The sequence below is a fragment of the Felis catus genome, chromosome A1 (genome assembly GCF_018350175.1).
Source record: "Felis catus isolate Fca126 chromosome A1, F.catus_Fca126_mat1.0, whole genome shotgun sequence".
Lineage (NCBI taxonomy): Eukaryota > Metazoa > Chordata > Mammalia > Carnivora > Felidae > Felis > Felis catus.
Genome location: NC_058368.1, coordinates 192,384,670 through 192,401,881, shown reverse-complemented (window position 1 = coordinate 192,401,881; position 17,212 = coordinate 192,384,670). Strand labels below are relative to the sequence as shown.

Sequence of the window (17,212 nt, the reverse complement as noted above, 5' to 3'; positions counted from 1 at the left end):
TGCCTTCCTGTTGTCCTTGTCACCCAGCCAACTGGCATCAGGAGGACTAGAAGGTTGAGGGTCTCACCTTTCCACCCTCCAGAGTCCGCACCTGGCTCTCCCCGTGCAGTCACCCCAGTGCCAACCAAAACAGAGGAGGTCAGCAACCTGAAGACACTGCCCAAGGGCCTGTCTGCCAGCCTGCCTGACCTGGATTCTGAGAACTGGATTGAAGTGAAGAAGAGGCCGCGGCCGTCCCCAGCACGACCCAAGGTGTGTGGGACGTGGGCTGGAGCATGGAGAGAGGGGATATCGCCTGGGTACAGGGCTCTGAGGGGCTAGCTGGCAGGCTGGGTGGCTCAAGGTGGCGATGTGATCTGAGGTCAGCAGTGACTGCAGGAAAGCTGGTAGGACTGTTTCCCTTTCCAGTGAGGACCACTGCTCAGGATAGCCCTAGCTGAGTGGGATTTTCCATGGGAAGAAATCATACAGCCCTGGGCAGCAGTGTCCCAGGTTTCTTGATGTTTGGCTCTTATTTTTGCCCCATCTAAATTGCTGGGGCTGCTTTAATGCCTAAGTGTGACCTCATTGTCCCCTGTATAAGCCCCTCAGGCCCTCTGAAAAGGGAAGGGAGAGGAAACAGACACACGGCCTGGATGTAGCGTTAGTCTAGACTAGAGCACCAGTCTCCTGTCACCGATGGCTGTTGACCTTGGGCAGCTCGTTTAATATCTCAAGTTTTTAGTGTTCCCATCTTCACATGAAAGAAAGGAGGGCTTAGACTGCTCTAGAAATTATAAAGCAATATGCCAGTAGTGTGCATTGAGTCCACTGTTAGAGAACGGTTTCCATTTCCGACTAAAATGAGTGCCCCCTTTCCAGAAGCGGATGTGTGCTCTGTCCCATTCCCCACCTCCTCTTAAAGATCTCTTTGGTCTGAGGCTTGTAAGGCGGCTTCATAGATGACCTTGGACTTTGGGGTCTGAAATTCTATGCCCCCTTTTCCATTGTGCCACTGTGACTGTCTCCCTTGTCTCCCTCTTGTTCAAACCCCAACTTCCCTGTCTCTTCTGGCTGTGATCCTTTGACCACAGAGTGTCAGGGATCAGGCCAGAGTCCTGAGGACCTTTAGGAGGTGCAGGCTTACAGACTGTGAAGGCTTTGGAAAGACAGGCAGGCTTAGCCCCCATTCCAGAAACAGAGCCCCGCTTGCAACCTGGCCTATCTTGAACCTTAAAATCGAGTAGGTTTGGGGTTTACATGGGAAGCTTTTTGCAAAGCATGGAATTGACTTTTTGGATATAGATTATGAGGTAGACAAATGCTTCTGCGCCAAAGTCTCAGATAAATTCAGTCTAGCAACGGTCTGAAATATTTTCTTTTGCTGAAAGCCCCTTGTTGTCTCTTGCATCTGGAACATGCTGTTCTTCCTGCCTAGCACACTCTTGGTCCCTGCCTTCACCTGGCTTACTTACACTCATCCTTCAGTAATTACAGCTCCCCGGAAGCGTTCCCTGACTGTCCCCACCTCTAGTTCGTTAATAAGTGCCTCTCCCTATGTACTCCACAAATTCTATTTATAGTTAGTCTTTACCAATACCACATTACACTTGGCTGGCTGGTTGTTTGACTTTTTCTCCCACTAAACTGTGAGCTCCTGAAGTTCAAGAATTGTGCCTTGTTCATTATTCTGCTTTTAGGTTCTTCATTCAGGGCCTGGTGCCAGTGGGTGCTTGCTCACTCATCAGATAGTTGAACATCTGCTGTTGCTAGGTCCCAGTCTAGGTACTGGGGATATGATGAAAAGCAAGGCACCTGTGGCCCTTGCCTCATGAAGCTTCCGTTTTCTTAGATTTTGGATAGATGGAACAGATGGATCAACCTGTTGAACTTCTGCTGTGTGCTCACTCCCAGGCTAGGTGAATGAGAGCACAGGTGGCTGCAGGGAACTTGTCACCTCATTGTTTATGAGTGACTGTGTTGTGAGCCGGGAGAGAAGAAACCTGGAGTCCTAGGGGACTGGCTCCAAAGCTGACAGCTGCGGCTTGGTGGCATGGCCAGTGCCTCTCTCTCGGCGGACAGCTACAGAGGCCGGTCCGAGGGCACCCCGGTGATACCCTCTCCCCTTGGTCTGTCCCCATTTTAGAAGTCCGAGGAGCCCAGGTTCCTCCACCCGACCTCTCTGCCTCCGCAGCTGCCCGCTCAGCAGCTGACGTCCAAGGAGCAGGATGAGCAAGAGGAACTGGATTTCCTGTTTGACGAGGAGATGGAGCAGATGGATGGGAGGAAGAACACCTTCACCGCCTGGTCTGATGAGGACTCTGACTATGAGATCGATGACCGGGATGTCAACAAGATCCTCATCGTCACCCAGACGCCACCTTACATGCGCCGGCACCCCGGGGGGGACCGCACTGGCAACCACACCTCTCGTGCCAAGATGAGCGCCGAGCTGGCCAAGGTCATTAACGACGGGCTCTTCTACTACGAGCAGGACCTGTGGACTGAGAAGTTCGAACCTGAGTATTCCCAGATCAAGGTGAGGCTCGGACACGGCACTGGGGGTGGAGCCTGGGGTACCTGTAGCGCGTGGGACAGGGGAAGGCTGATGAGCGGTGTGGCCTTGGGCACAGAGCCTCAGTTGTCCACTTGTATGGAAAGGGGGTGGTGATGGACGCCCTGCTGGAGCATTTGGTGAGAAGAGACGTGTAAACACTTTGTAAGCTGTGCCAGAGCAGGAGATGACTGTTGTGCCAGCTGAGCATTGCGTTTAAGGTCGTAACAGTCGGCCAGATGCCAGTGGGGAAGAGAATGAGGATTCGATTGGCACTTCTAGTCTCAAATATTTAGGCCCATATAAAAGTTGAAAGGCCTTTTAAGGCACTTGTTTTGAGTAGAGAAGATAGAGAAAAGACAGGCTTTTAAAAAAATCACTGTTGCCCGGAAGCAGTCAAAACTTTCTGTAGGTTTTTACAGAGCGACTGTGTGTGGTGGTAGGTGGGCCTGAGGGGAGCCTGTGGAGCAGGTAGCGGTGTGTTTGGTGGAGGTGAGGAGACAGTGGTGGGAAGCAGGTCGGGGGTCTGCAGTGAGTTCCGGAGAGCTGAAGTCCTCGTCTCGGTCTTGCCGTAGAGAGGGCCGGGCGGGCCCTAACCCCTTCTGGGTAGGCACGCTCGTGCCCTGGTAACTGGGGGTGGGGAGTGAGGAGGCTGCTGCTGAGAGCCTGGGGACCAGAATTCCACGTATGTGGACGTGGGAGCTGCCCTTTGCAACTTCCTGCAGGTCCCGATTCCTAAACAGGCTGGGGCAGTCTTCTTACTAACCTCTTCTCCCCACCCATCTTACATCCTCTGCAGCAAGAAGTCGAGAACTTCAAGAAAGTCAACATGATCAGTCGGGAGCAGTTTGACACACTAACCCCAGAGCCCCCCGTGGATCCCAACCAGGAGGTCCCTCCTGGGCCACCCCGCTTCCAGCAAGGTGAGAGGTGACACCTGGAACCCTGGCCTGGGTGGGAGGGTCTGCAGCCCTTCAACGGGGAGCCTTCCAGGGACAGACGGTCACAGGCCTACCTCTGCTTACTGGCCTGCTCTGCCTCTGCAGTTCCCACTGATGCCCTGGCCAACAAATTGTTTGGTGCTCCTGAGCCCTCCACCATCGCCCGTTCTCTACCAACCACTGTCCCGGAGTCGCCAAACTACCGCAACGCCAGGACCCCCCGCACTCCCCGGACACCACAGCTCAAAGACTCAAGTCAGACATCACGGTTTTACCCAGTAGTGAAAGAAGGACGGACACTAGACGCCAAGGTGAGGCTCTCCTGCCGGGCTGCTAAGAGTCTTGGGCTCACTTCACCTCTTTCCCCTGCTTTGCTTTTTACCCTTGCTTAAGCCAGGAGACTGCCAGATCCCAGACCTGCTCTATATTCTTAGGCAGCTGGGCCCCCCCCAGGATCGAGTGGCCACATCTGAAGAAGGGACCGGGTGTGGGAGTGGTGATTCCATGTAGCCAGGATAAGGCCTCAGGAGGATGGACCAGGAGTGGGTCCTTAGGGCTCCCAAGCCTCAGTTTCCTCACCTGTGAAATAGGCATACCATTTCCTGACTCATAACTGTGGACATCATGTAAGAGAATAGATATGAAAATGCTTTGTAAATTGTGAAATAACTCACACACATGAGAGGTCTTAGTCCTACAAGTGCTTGGTGCTCCTAGAGTTCTGTGAGTGCGATTAATAACAAAATCTGGACTGGCCTTTGCAGATGCCTCGGAAAAGGAAGACAAGACACAGCTCGAACCCGCCCCTGGAGAGTCATGTGGGCTGGGTGATGGATTCCCGTGAGCACAGGCCCCGGACTGCTTCCATCAGGTGCCAGGGCAGTGGGGAGGAGAGATGAGGCCGACTGCAGGATGGGTGGGAAAGCCAAGCAGCTGATGGGACCAGGAAGAACGAACCTCTTCGGTCTGTAAATTAAAGAAAGGGACCGTTAATCTAAATCCAAAAATCTGGAGGAGTCTAGAGAACTTAATCCAGAGCCTGGGAAGATTTTCCTAAAGAAGTGGTGTTGCATCTACATGGGACCAGAGTGTCTTCAGAGAGAGAATGTTTGTGAATGATTTCAAAAGTGTGTATCTGCTGCCTGCCCCAGGAAGGGGCGGTCATTAAATAAAAATACAGATTCCTGGGCCCTGCCCTCGATCTACTGATTCAGCTTCTGGGGGTAGGGTTTAGGTGGCTTCCCCCATCCCCCAACCCCCAGCCCCAGGAAAATTGTCCCAGTGTTTTCTGTTCAAGAGCAAGGTTTGGAAGCCATTGACCTATATATGCACTCTACTCCCTGCAAAGATGGCACAGACTGAGAATGGTCATGGTTTTAAAGAAAACATATAGATGGATTAACCCATAATAGCTTATCAAAGAAAGTTGAACGTGAACTCTGGATAAATAAATGCTTAGAAGCTCAGGTTTGGGCATTGTGCCGATCTGGGATGTTAAACAGCCCCGTGACTCAGGACAAGTCTCCCAGTCTCTGTAAGCCTCACTGACTACTTTGTAAAACGCACCAAAGGTTTGTGTGTGCAAAGAGTGATTTGGGCCCGTGGATGTAAGTTAAGGACCTAGCACAGTACTTGGGTCTCTTTGCTGCCCTACGAGAAACTAGATCTTGGCTGATGGAAGGACCAGAGGGGCCCCTCCTAAACTGATGGCTAGCTGCTCCAGGGAACCTGGTGACATTGTCTCTTTCCTGACCTCTAGTTCCAGCCCCTCAGAAGGGACACCTGCAGTTGGCAGCTATGGCTGTACCCCTCAGTCATTGCCCAAGTTCCAGCATCCTTCCCACGAGCTGCTCAAGGAAAATGGCTTCACACAACACGTCTACCACAAATATCGTAGGCGCTGCCTTAACGGTAAGTAGCACAGGGGCAGAGGGGCTGAGCCTCTGGGTCCACTACTTAGATCCGAGTGTAAGGGTGGTGGGTCAGGTGATTGTTTTCTCTGACCTTAGATCAAGAAGTGACACATTGCAACAAGAAGGATTGGAGCTAGACTCAGGCCACGTAGTTGGGAATACAGAAAGCTAAAAGAATCTGCTACTCAGAATATTTTGTTCCTTGATCTTCCTCTACGGATGATAAAAAAAATATCAAAAGTTTACCTTTTTTTACATTTTTTACATTTTTTTACATTTTTAAGTGGTTGTGAAGAAGAAAGAGAAGAACTTTTGACAGAGACAATATCTGGCCTATAAAGCCTAAAACATTTACTCTCTGGCCTTTTGTGGGAAAGAGTTTGCTGACCCCTGCTCTAGAAGATGGTATAGGGAAATAAGCTTTCTAGATACTCTCATGTGTTTCTTTTTATCACAGAATGAGATTTTATTTTATTTTATTTAAAAAAATTTTTTTTTACATTGATTTATTTTTGATAGAGGTAGAGCACAAGTGGGGGAGGGGCAGAGAGAGAAGGAGACACAGAATCCAAAGCGGGCTCCAGGCTCCGAGCTGTCAGCACAGAGCCCAACGCGGGTCTCGGACTCCCAAACCGCGAGATCATGACCTGAGCCGAAGTCGGAGGCTTAACCAACTGAGCCACCCAGGTGCCATGAGATTTTTTTTTTTTTTTAATTTTTTTTATTTTTTAGAGAGCGAGTGAGTGGGGGAGAGGGGCAGAGGAGGGAGAGAGAGAATTTTAAACAGACTCCATGCTCAGAACAGAGCCCATTGCAGGGCTTGGTCTCACAAACGCCGGGGATCATGACCTGAGCTGAAATCTGGAGTTGAAGGCTCAACCGACTCAGCCACCTGGCTCCTGAAATGTCTTTTAACTATAGATTTCTGTCAGGTTGGCTGTAAAGATGCTCAAAAGCAATCTCCCCCCCCCCCCCCCCCAATTTTTTCTTTAGAGAGAACAGTGGGAGGGGAAGAGAGAATCCCAAATAGTCTCTGTGCTATGAGCACAGAGCCCGACGCAGGGCTCAATCCCATGAACCATGAGATCATGACCTAAGTTGAAAGAAATCAAGAGTCAAGACGCTCAACCGACTGAGCCACCCAGGGGCTCCACAGAAGCAATCTTTAAAAATTTTCTTTTTAATGTTTATTTTTTGAGAGAGGCAGAGTGTGAGTGGGGAGGGGCAGAGAGAGAGGAGACACAGAATCTGAAGCAGGCTCCAGGCTCTGAGCCGTCAGCACAGAGCCCGACATGGGGCTCGAACCCACAAGCTGTGAGATCATGAACTGAGCCGAAGTCAGACACTCAACTGACTGAGCCCTAGGCAACCCCCCACAGAAGCAGTCTTAATGCTCCCTTGTATTAATTTGCCTCACCTCTTTTCATTTAGCAAAACATGGCTGCTAAGTGCTTCTTTCGTCTGCCTTACTTCCCTCTGCGTTTGTGTATGACAGTTCTATTGAGATAGGATTCACATACTATACAGTTTACCCATTTAAGGTGAAAGGTGCTGTGACTTTTAGTATATTCAGGAGTTGCACGTCCATCAGCAGAATCGATTTTAGAACATTTTCATTACCACAGAAAGAAACCCTGTGCCCCTGACCAGTCATTTCCCATCCCCGCCCCCACAGCTCCTTCCGGGCCTGCACAACCACCAGTCTGAATGGTTTGCCTTTTGTGGGCTTTTCATATAGATAGAATCCTGTATCACACCATTCTTTGTGACTGGTTTCTTCCCTTAGCATACTGTTGTCACATTTCATCTATATTGTAGCATGGTGTCAGTACTTTATTCCTTTTCCTTGCCAGATAATATTCCATTATTATGGGTATGGTCTGTTCTGTTTATTTGTTTGTCAGGTGATGGACATTTGGATTGCCACTTTTTGTCTATCATGAATAGTGCTTCTGTGAATATTCGTGTACAAGTTTTTGTGTGGACATAGGTTTTCATTTAACTTGGATAGAAGAGCGGAATTGCAGGGTCATATGATAGCTGTGTTTAAACCTTTGGAGGAATCGTGAGACTGTTTGCCAAAGTGGGGGCACCATGTTTTCGTTCCTGACAGCAGTGTATAGGGCTTCTGGTTGCTCCAGTCCTCCCAGCACTTGGTATTGTGTGTCTTTTTTATTACAGCCGTCTTCATAGACTTGAAGTGATAAGTGATACCTCCTTACGGTTTTGATTTGCATTTTCCTGAAAGCCATAACATTGAAAATTTTTTTCATGTGTTTATCGGCCATTTGTATACCTTTGGAGAAATGTCTGTTCAGATCCTTTGCCTATTTTTTGACTATTATTTGCCTTTATTAACAAGTTATAAGAGTTTTTTATAGATTCTAGGTACAAGTCCCTTACCAGATTCATGAGTTGTAAATACTTTTTCCCCACCCTGTGGGTTGATTTTTCATGTTGTTGATAGTGTTCTTTGAAGCACAGAGGTTTTTAGTCTCTCTCTTTTTTTTTTTAATTTATTGAGAGAGTGTGCATGCACACGAATGGGGGAGGAGGAGAGGGAGAGGGAGACAGATTCTTAAGCAGTCTCCGTGATCAATGCAGAGCCAGAAACGAGGCTCGATTTCATCATGACCGTGAGATCATGACCTGAGACAAAGTCAAGAGTCAGACGCTTAACCAACTGAGCCATCCAGGCACCCTAGGTTTTTCGTTTTTAGTTTTTAATTTTTTTTAATGTTTTATTTATTTTTGAGAGAGAGAGAAAGAGCCAGAGTGTGAGTCGGGGAGGGGCAGAGAGGAAGACACAAAATCTGTAGCAGGCCCCAGGCTCTAAGCTGTCAGCACAGAACCTGACACAGGGCTCGAACCCAGAAACCATGAGAGCATGAACTAGTTGAAGTCGGATGGATGCTTAACTGAGCCACCCAGGTGCCCTTTTAGTTTTTTTAATGATACTAAATTTATCTATTCTTCTGTTGCTTGTGCTTTGGTATTGTGTATTTTTAATGGTACCATTTTGTAATTGTTAGATTCCTAAAATAATTGTTGGTAATGACTAATCAGTGTAATTTGTTGGGTTGTCGGATTATTTGTTCATGCTTTTCCTTATTCTGACTACACTTGAGAGCAGTAGCATTTGAGATGAAGAGCTAGACCAGGCTGGCCTGATTTAGAAGCTGATGCCACCTGCTTGTGGCGAGGCTCAGGCCCACTGCCTGGCAGCAGGGCCTGACACGGAATAGCGCTTAATGACCGTCTCCTGAAAGACTGAAAGGACAGGGGATGAGCAAGGGAATTGGGGGGGACAGGAGAAAGGACCAAAGTCTGACCCCAGGAGCATTTGTCCCCTCAACACGGGCAGCCTGGCCCTGAAAGGTCTTTCCTCCTCTGTCCCCAATCAGAGCGGAAACGCTTGGGCATTGGCCAGTCTCAGGAGATGAACACTCTCTTCCGCTTCTGGTCCTTCTTCCTCCGAGATCACTTCAACAAAAAGATGTATGAGGAGTTTAAGCAGCTTGCTCTGGAGGATGCCAAAGAAGGCTACAGGTGAGCAGGATGTGAGGAGTGTGGCCGGGGGCGGGGGGGGGGGGCTGCTGGTGGGTCCTGTGGGAGGTGAAGCATTCCTGGTGGGTCTGCCTCCAGAGCTATAACCAGAAATCTGTTTTGCATACACATTTGCTTTATAAAAACATGATTATTTTTGAATGAGTAATATGTTTACATGGTTCAAAATTCAAAGAGGACAGAGGTTATATAGTGAGAAGTCTCCTCATCCCTGTCCCCATGCCATCTAGTTGCTTTCTCCACAGATAGCCAGCATGGTCAGAATCCCGAGGGGCTTTCCTAAAAATACTTGCTTGTGTGAGCAAGGACATACCTATAGTCTCCCACCACCCTACTGTTGTTTACCCAAAGTATAGCCTCTATTAGATAATAATTTGTACCGTACTTTTTAATGTATTTAGATCATCACATGAATGCCTTTTTGTATCTTATCATTTATAAGCATGAGTGTGTTTCCACGTTGCTAAAGTATTTAACTTTTAAAACTTTCTTACAGAAATTCTTACATACCTTTTGCTGAAAGTTTAGAAAATATAGATAAGATCATTTGAAAATTCCAACCCCCAGAGATAACCATTGTTAATATATTTAAGTGTGTGGCCTTCTAGACTTTGTATGCATGGGTAGATGTAAAATTTACATATTTGTTTATAAAATGGGCTCATTCTGATGTAACACTTTGAAACCTGTCTTTTCCACTTGGTGATATATCATAAGCATCTCAGTATCCATCAGTGTGTATTTACATTATAATTTTTTTTAATGTTTTATTTTTGAGAGAGAGAGACAGAATGTGAGCAGGGGAGGGGCAGAGAGAGGGGGAAACACAAAATCTGAAACAGGCTCCAGCTGCTCTGAGCTGTCAGCACAGAGTCCGAAGCGGGGCTCGAACCCACGAACCATAAGATCATGACTGACCGAGCCACTCAGGGGCCCCATACGTTATAATTTTTAATAGCTTATATTCTGTTGTACAGATTTACATTATTAACTGTCTCTTTAAGACATTTAAGTTTTGTTGAATAATGTTAATGAACAGTTTTGTACATCTGTAAAATAGAAACAATGTATTTTTGGTCACCTCCTTGACATGTTCCTAAAAGTAAAATTTCTGAAGTCAGATAAACAAACCTGCTAATTGACATGGTCACGTGACTTTGCGGAGAGCTCATCTCAGGGTATTGGCAAACTTGTTCTGTGATGGGACGGATAAGAAATATGTAAAGCTTTGCAGATGTAGGGTCTCTGTCGCAACTACTCAGCTCTGCTCTTACAGCAATTGAATGTGGGCAGAGGGCTGTTGTTTGGCTGAAGTTTGCTGACCTCTGGCAAACAAACCATAAACTGCTAGACCCACTTAGACTAACGTTAAATGCTAGCCTTTTTAAGGATTTTTTACCATTTTCTCAATAATCCACGTGCTTAAACCATTTCCTCATTCATTTATTATGCAGGTGCAATCCCGTTTTACAAATAAACTGTGTCCTGATTTCACTGACTTGTGCTCTCCTACAGATATGGTTTGGAGTGCCTTTTTCGATACTACAGTTACGGCCTGGAAAAGAAGTTCCGGCTAGACATCTTCAAGGATTTTCAGGAAGAGACGGTGAAGGACTATGAAGCTGGTGAGAGCCAGAGTTGGACTCTGCAAGCCCCAGTCATCTAGGCCTTTTCTCCCTCCTCCCTCCCCGGGGCCACCTGGGTCTGGCTGTGTGTCAGTCACCTCACACCTCCCGCTCCCCTGAACCTCTTAATTCTCAACTCCTCACCAGCCCCGCTTCTCTCTACCTCTCTCCACCTCTGCCTCCTCTTTCCTGCAGGCCAGCTCTATGGGCTGGAGAAGTTCTGGGCCTTCTTGAAATATTCCAAAGCCAAAAATTTGGACATTGACCCCAAACTTCAAGAATACCTCGGCAAATTCCGACGTCTCGAAGACTTCCGAGTGGATGTGAGTGAAAGTCTCTTGTCTTTCTCACCCTCGTTGTCCTGGAAAGAAAACTGGACCAGAGGTCAGGATACCTGGGTTCTGGTCCCAGCTATGCCACTAGCCCAGAGACCCTTTTCCCCCATTTTGGCCTTAGTTTCTTTGCCTGTAAAATAGAGAGTGAGAAGTGGACACTGACAGCCAATTGAAGGGGATTATGCAAGTTGCTCCTCCCTCCTTCCCATGGTCCTATAGCTAAACCATCATAATGCTCTCTCTCTTTTATCTTAGTGTGCCCTGGTTAGCCGGGGATGAGTGCCCTAGTAAATGTACTTGCTTTTTCTGGAAGAGGCCAGTTCCAACCCCGCACCAACACAACCCCTGTCTTCTTGGAGTGGGTGACTCAATGGTGACATCCAGTGGTGGGTCAGGGTTATTGCTACTGGGTATAATCAGGGAAGTGGTAGCTTTGAGTCATGGATGTCAGTCAGAGACTCCAGAAATGAGTGAGACTCGTTCTTTCAAAGACTTTATAATATAGTAGAGATGTGCCAGTCCTCTTATTCCCTTCAAACCTTTTAGCCAAAAGACAAATAGCAATAATAGTCCTCTCATCTATTAAAAAATTGCCATTAATTGAGTGATTACTGTGTCCCAAGGGCTGTGTTAGGCACTTGACATTGACCTCATTTTAATCTTTATAATGTGGTGAAGGAGGCAGAGTTCATTGTTACAGTTGCTGTACCAGTGGATAAATGGAAACCCGTAGCCACCCAGTTAGATAGTGGCAGTGCCCTTCAGGCCTCCCAGTATAAAGATGAATCTGTTGTTTTCTGTCCTTAAGCATTTCCTCCTCTGGGGGTTGGAGGGGCATGTGTGCAGAGAAGCCTTGCAGTGGGAAGACCTGTGGAAGTGGGACTAGAAGGGCTCAGCATTGACCCTCAGAAAGGGAAGGAAATGTCCTTGAGGTCACCAGAGCTTTGGCAGAGGTAAGGCCAGACTGGATCATGATCTCTTAGATCAGTGTCCTCTTTCTGGCCTGGAAGGGGATAAGGCAGAGCCCAGGAGCATGTGGGCCTTCTGAGCTGAGACGTCTTAGCATATTGCATATTGCCACATTCCATGCATCATTGCCTGAGAAGCAATCCCTTCTCAGAGGGGAGCAGAAACGTGTGTGGGTGAAGGCCTGGGCTTCAGAGTTAGATAGATGGGCCTAGTCCTGCCTTGTCTCCACCAGTTATGTAATTTATGCAGCCCTGGGCAAATTATTTTTCTGTGCTTCACTTTCCTTATCTGTAAAATGGGATGATTGTGTCTTCATCAAAGGGTGGTGTAGACTCCCTGAGTGGGTTCTGGTGCATAAAGTAGCATGGGGCTTTGGCATCTTGGCATGGAGATGTGCCTCATAAACTGGTAATTAGTTTTTAAGGTTATAACTGTTACTGCATTTGGAGGTAGGAAGTCTCTAGAGAGCCAGCCATGGCAAGGAAAGGGGTATGGGTAGTGGCCCCTGGTCACCTGTGACTTCCTCCTCTGTTACAGCCCCCCATGGGTGAGGAGGGCAACCACAAACGACACCCAGTGGCGGCAGGAGGTGGCGGCGGTGAGGGCAGGAAGCGGTGCCCTTCCCAGTCTTCCAGCAGGCCCTCCACCGTGATCAGCCAACCCCCCACACCACCCACTGGCCAGCCCGTCCGGGAAGATGCCAAATGGACAAGCCAGCACTCGGACACACAGACTTTGGGAAAGTGAAAAAGCCCCTTAGCCCTGGGGTTTTGGAGGGGGGGGATGGGGGGTTGGGTAAGAGTCCATGGGGGTGCCCAGTCCCAGGAGAGGGGACAGAGAAGGGACAGGCCTAGAGTTATTAGCATGGGCCTTTGTGCTGAGTAGCAACATGTACACCATTTGGGCTATCAGAGGTACCCCTGGGCAGGAGCCTCCACACACCCCCTTCCCCCTCCTCTCTCCATGACTCTTCACATCCTAGCTTCTTCTAAGGGGGGAGGGAAAGGGGGGAGATTTTTTTTATATATATATATATATATATATATCAAGTTTTAAATTATTGATAGTTCGTCTGGATTACCAAAATCACTCTGCAGCCCTGCCCACGGCTGGTAAGCCGTAACCCTGGTTCCCACCCACAGCCTCCTCCTGCTCCCACTCAACCAACTATGCAGCCCACAAGAAGGCCCTGTGGGCCCCATTGCCCAGCACTGTCCCATGGAAGGCTCTGGCAGCGTCCCTGGGCCCCACGAGCACCAGCCCCCTCATCATCTGGGGCTTACCATCACCATGTTCTCCCCCTGCTGTCCCCACCATGCCCTTCTGCCATGTTCTGGGAGAAGGAAACCAAAGGATCTAGAAGTGGGAGTGGGGGAAGGTTTCAGCCTCTCTCCACTCCCCTCTCCCCATGCCCCTTACTCCCCAGCCCAGAGAGACGCTGCTCATACCAGAAAAGACTATTGAAAGATGATTTATTTTATTTTTCTCTGACCTTTCCATCCTTGGAAAAATGGAAAAACAAACAAAAAAAAAAACAAAAAAACAAAAAAAAAAAAAAAAAAACAAAAAAACAAAAAAAAGACAAAATCGACCATAAAAGACCAAAAAAATAAATCAGAAAACCCCCACCTAATCCACAGAAAGTGATGTCTTTCCCCAGCCCTTGGATTTTGTTTTGTTTTGTTTTGTTCTTGGAAATAATATTTTTTTAAAAGTTGCCTTATTGTGGAGCGGGAATCTGAAATACCCAAATGCCTGTTTTCCTCGGTGGAGTCAACTCGAAGAGCTCACACCTTCTCTGGATGTGCCTGGGCTGGATTGGCTAGAATCTTTCTCTGGACTGAGTTGCATGTACAGTGCCTCCTGCCTATAGGCAAGAGGGTTGGGGGCGGCTCAGATCAGAGCCTTGCCTGAAATACCCCTGCTGTTGCATCGTTCGAAGCTGACGTCCTGTGTCTATACGCTGCTGCCACTGTCGTGTCCTCGCTCTGCTTGCTGTTGCTTCACGACAGGCCCCGTCCTGCCGTGACACCCTTCATCTGCCCTCGGATCCCCAAGGCCAAGCGTGCTTCAAACTGTTGAAGAAGAGCATTGGCCTGGATCTGGGACACACTTGGCCTCAGCTTGACCGTCTCCCCAACCTCAAAGGGGAAAAGTGAACACCTGGCAGCTGAGGCTTGGAAATACGTTGCCCTGAAAGATCTGAGGCCTCGAGGAGGCTCTGTCTCATCAAAGGTGGAGAAGGATGCCATTCTCCCTGGGGTCTGGTGGGGTCTCCCCATCTTGCATCCCCCTTCTGCAAGCCATCTCTGCCCATCCTCCAACTGACCCTGCCTGGGAACGAGGGACAAGGAGGATTTGGGGGCTGGGGGGAATCCTGCCAGTTGGAGAAGCCCCGCGGCAGGAAGGTATATGTGGACATAGAGTATACCTGACTTCTCTTCTCCAGCCACTGACTGCTTGGGTTGGGCTGTGAGTGATAATGGACTGGCTGGAGTCTACTGACATCCGAAGCTAGGGAGGGTGACCGAAGGACTGACCCACACAGACTGGGCTGTGTGTTGGGTGCGGGCGTGATGACATAGTCACCCCCAGTGTGGACCGGGCAGCACAGAGAAGTTGATGGTAGTGTTGCTCAGTTGCTGACACTTCATTGGCCCTCTTTTTAACTGTCCTCTGCTGGGCCCGAAGATTGGGAGTCGGAGACAGTATCCCAGGCTGGCAAGGGCTTGCCCTCTGTCACGGGCACCTCATTGCTTTCAGCCTGTGCCCTCTCCCACCTCTGCCCTCCCAGTGGTTATTGTGTGGGGAGCCCACCTCAGTTCCTGTTACCCGGTTGTCTCGAAAGCCAAGGATGAGTGTGTCTGGTCACTGCTCTAAAAGTGGGATCTGAGGCCTTTCCCTGCCCAGTCTGGTGCCTGCCCCCCGTTGTACCAGACACTGGACTCCTGCACCCCCTCCTCCTTCCCTTTATCCCCCTTCATTCCTTCGGGTCGCTCAGCCCAGTACTGTATCCAGCACCATAGAACCTCAGTGTTTGTCCTCTGCTGGGTTTGGGGGCACAAGGAAGCCTTGGGGGTATGGGGAAAGGCTGTTCTTATCTTGAGTTTACTCCCAGGCCAGGGGGCTGCCATCCCCTCCCTGATCCTCCCACAGACACCCCAGAGGGAGGAAGCCCCTTTGGGGTGGGGAGGTGAGGACTTCATCTCAACGTTGGCTGAGGATGGGGGGGGGGAAGAGGGCTTTTTTTTTTTTTTCTTTCTTTCTTTCTTTTTTTGTAACATGTTAGGAGTTAATGTTGCAAAGAGTAGTTTACATCTTCACTTTCTGAAGACACTTGAATTTAGGACCGACGTATCTGTGACAGGCATGCCGGGAGCGGCCAGAGCCATCAGGGTTGGCCGCTCCACACCCACCACCCTCCTGTGGGGGTCCAAGACCTGAGACACAAAGCAGCAGCCTGCCCAAACCCTTCTGCTCATCCTGTACCCTTCCACGCTCGGTCCATACCAGGACGACCTTTGGGCATCAAACATCACAAGGTCTGTGTGCCTCAGCCCTGCTAAGGGGCCGGTTTCTTTCGCCCCCTCCTGAATCTGGGAGCAGATGCACTACCAGAAGAGAGGGGCTGCCTGGGCCTGCCCCAGCCTGGACCCCCGGGGCTCAGGTCCAGGTGCCGAGCCCCCATGTCAAAGTTGTTAACGTTTTTGTTTTGTTCATTGTAGCTCTTTTTTTTTTTCCCCTTTCCTGATGATTGATTTTACAAAAGAAAGTAAGCTGCTCAGAAGGCCCTAGAAGTGGGGAGGAGGGGCAAGGAAGACGAGCTAGGGCGGGTGAGGGTGGTTTTTTGCCAAAAAGCCTGGGTACAACGGTCTGGGTCATCTGGTGCCCTCCTGAGTGGGACCCCAAAATGTATCCTGTCTGGAAGGGTCCCTGGGTTTATTTGCCCCAGCCCCCACCCTCTCCTTCAGCCATGTTGATGGCAGAGGCAGAGAAGATCAGAACTTATAGCCCATTTCTCACTGGAGAGGAAAACTTGTCATCTGGCTTTGCGGAGAAGGTTCCACCTTATGCTCATAGTACATTATCTTTACCATGTGCTAGGATATCACATTTAAAAGGACAAAAAAAAATGTAAAATACTTGAATGAGCTTGTATTATAACATTAATATTATTGAGAATATCTGCTTTCCAGGCTGAAGTGATTCATTCATTATTCTAGTCCTGCTTTAGTCCTTTGTAATTTGTGGTAATTATGCTTTTCTTTTTAATACAAAAAAATGTATAAAAATAAAAACTTGAAAAGGCAAAGTACTGGCTGGTCTCCCATCTGGGGTACAGCTGTTGAGGGATGGAGCCTGGTTAGGGCCCCCTCAGATCCAGGGGAACCCTGCACTCAGGATGTGTACATGAAAGCTTTGCAGGGCTCTGCCATTGCGCTTTTGGGGAATCTGCCCGGGGAATGGGCTCCAGAGGCTGCTAGTGAATACATCCAGGAATGTATTCATCCAGGAATTCCTCCGTGGTTTTGAGAGCATCTGCCAGCCTGGAATTCACGTCCACCATGTGTCTTAAAACATGGCAGCTATAGCCAGTGCTAGAGAGCAGAGAGATGCCAGTCCAACAGAATCCCAGGGTTTCTGCCCACTTGTCCCACTCTCAGGATTTCCATCCTCTGGCTGTGGCCTGGCATCTTGTAAGGAGATCACTAGGAAGGTTGCCGTGATTCCCTGTGGAGGGTCAACACAGCCCCTCTCTGAACAGACATCCCTGCCAGAGTAGAGGAGAAACAGGTCAACACTCTGGCCTTACAGGAATCCAGGTCAGCCACTGAGCCCGGAGGATTGAAGCTGGGAAAGGATGGAATGATGAACACACCCTAGCCTACTGAGGACTGGCCCCTGGGTTGTTGGTGGCTTTTCCCTGACTCTTGAGGCCAGGTGCTGGCAGCGGTAACATTCTCAGTGCCAGTCTGGCCTACGTGTATATAAAACTAGAAGTGAGGCGTGTCCTTCCTTAACCATTAGTCTGACAGCTGTCTCCCATGCCTGGTGCTTGAGCATCCCATCAGAAATGTTCTTCCAGAGAATTCTGCCATTCTTGAGGCGGGCAGTTACTTTAGAACCTCCAGTGGCCTTTGTAGAGTTGAGGAGTTGGGAACCAGGGCTTCTGCAGACTGACTTGGGGACAGGAAGACAGACCCACTTCACAGCCTGGTAGGGATGCTCATGAGGTTGGCCACCACCAGTTGTTTAATTGCACTGCAGTAGCTCCCAGATGCCATGTGATCAGGAGTGCTGGAACTAGGCATGTAATGGAGAGGAAGAA

General features: G+C 49.0%; 1 protein-coding gene across 3 annotated transcripts in view; it reads left to right on the top strand.

Moving 5' to 3' along the window:
* LARP1 (La ribonucleoprotein 1, translational regulator) overlaps positions 1 to 16,195 on the top strand; it is a 56,397-nt gene extending 40,202 nt beyond the window's left edge. For all 3 annotated transcript variants that reach the window (XM_045036445.1, XM_045036443.1, XM_023260226.2), the window contains 10 exons: positions 83 to 252; positions 2,126 to 2,518; positions 3,333 to 3,456; positions 3,580 to 3,785; positions 4,239 to 4,345; positions 5,234 to 5,385; positions 8,792 to 8,936; positions 10,470 to 10,579; positions 10,775 to 10,902; positions 12,421 to 16,195. In XM_045036445.1, the coding sequence (XP_044892380.1) occupies positions 83 to 252; positions 2,126 to 2,518; positions 3,333 to 3,456; positions 3,580 to 3,785; positions 4,239 to 4,345; positions 5,234 to 5,385; positions 8,792 to 8,936; positions 10,470 to 10,579; positions 10,775 to 10,902; positions 12,421 to 12,630 (1,745 nt within the window). In that variant the 3' untranslated portion in view covers positions 12,631 to 16,195. The remainder of the gene's footprint in view (positions 1 to 82; positions 253 to 2,125; positions 2,519 to 3,332; positions 3,457 to 3,579; positions 3,786 to 4,238; positions 4,346 to 5,233; positions 5,386 to 8,791; positions 8,937 to 10,469; positions 10,580 to 10,774; positions 10,903 to 12,420) is intronic.
* The last annotated feature ends 1,017 nt before the right edge of the window (positions 16,196 to 17,212 follow it).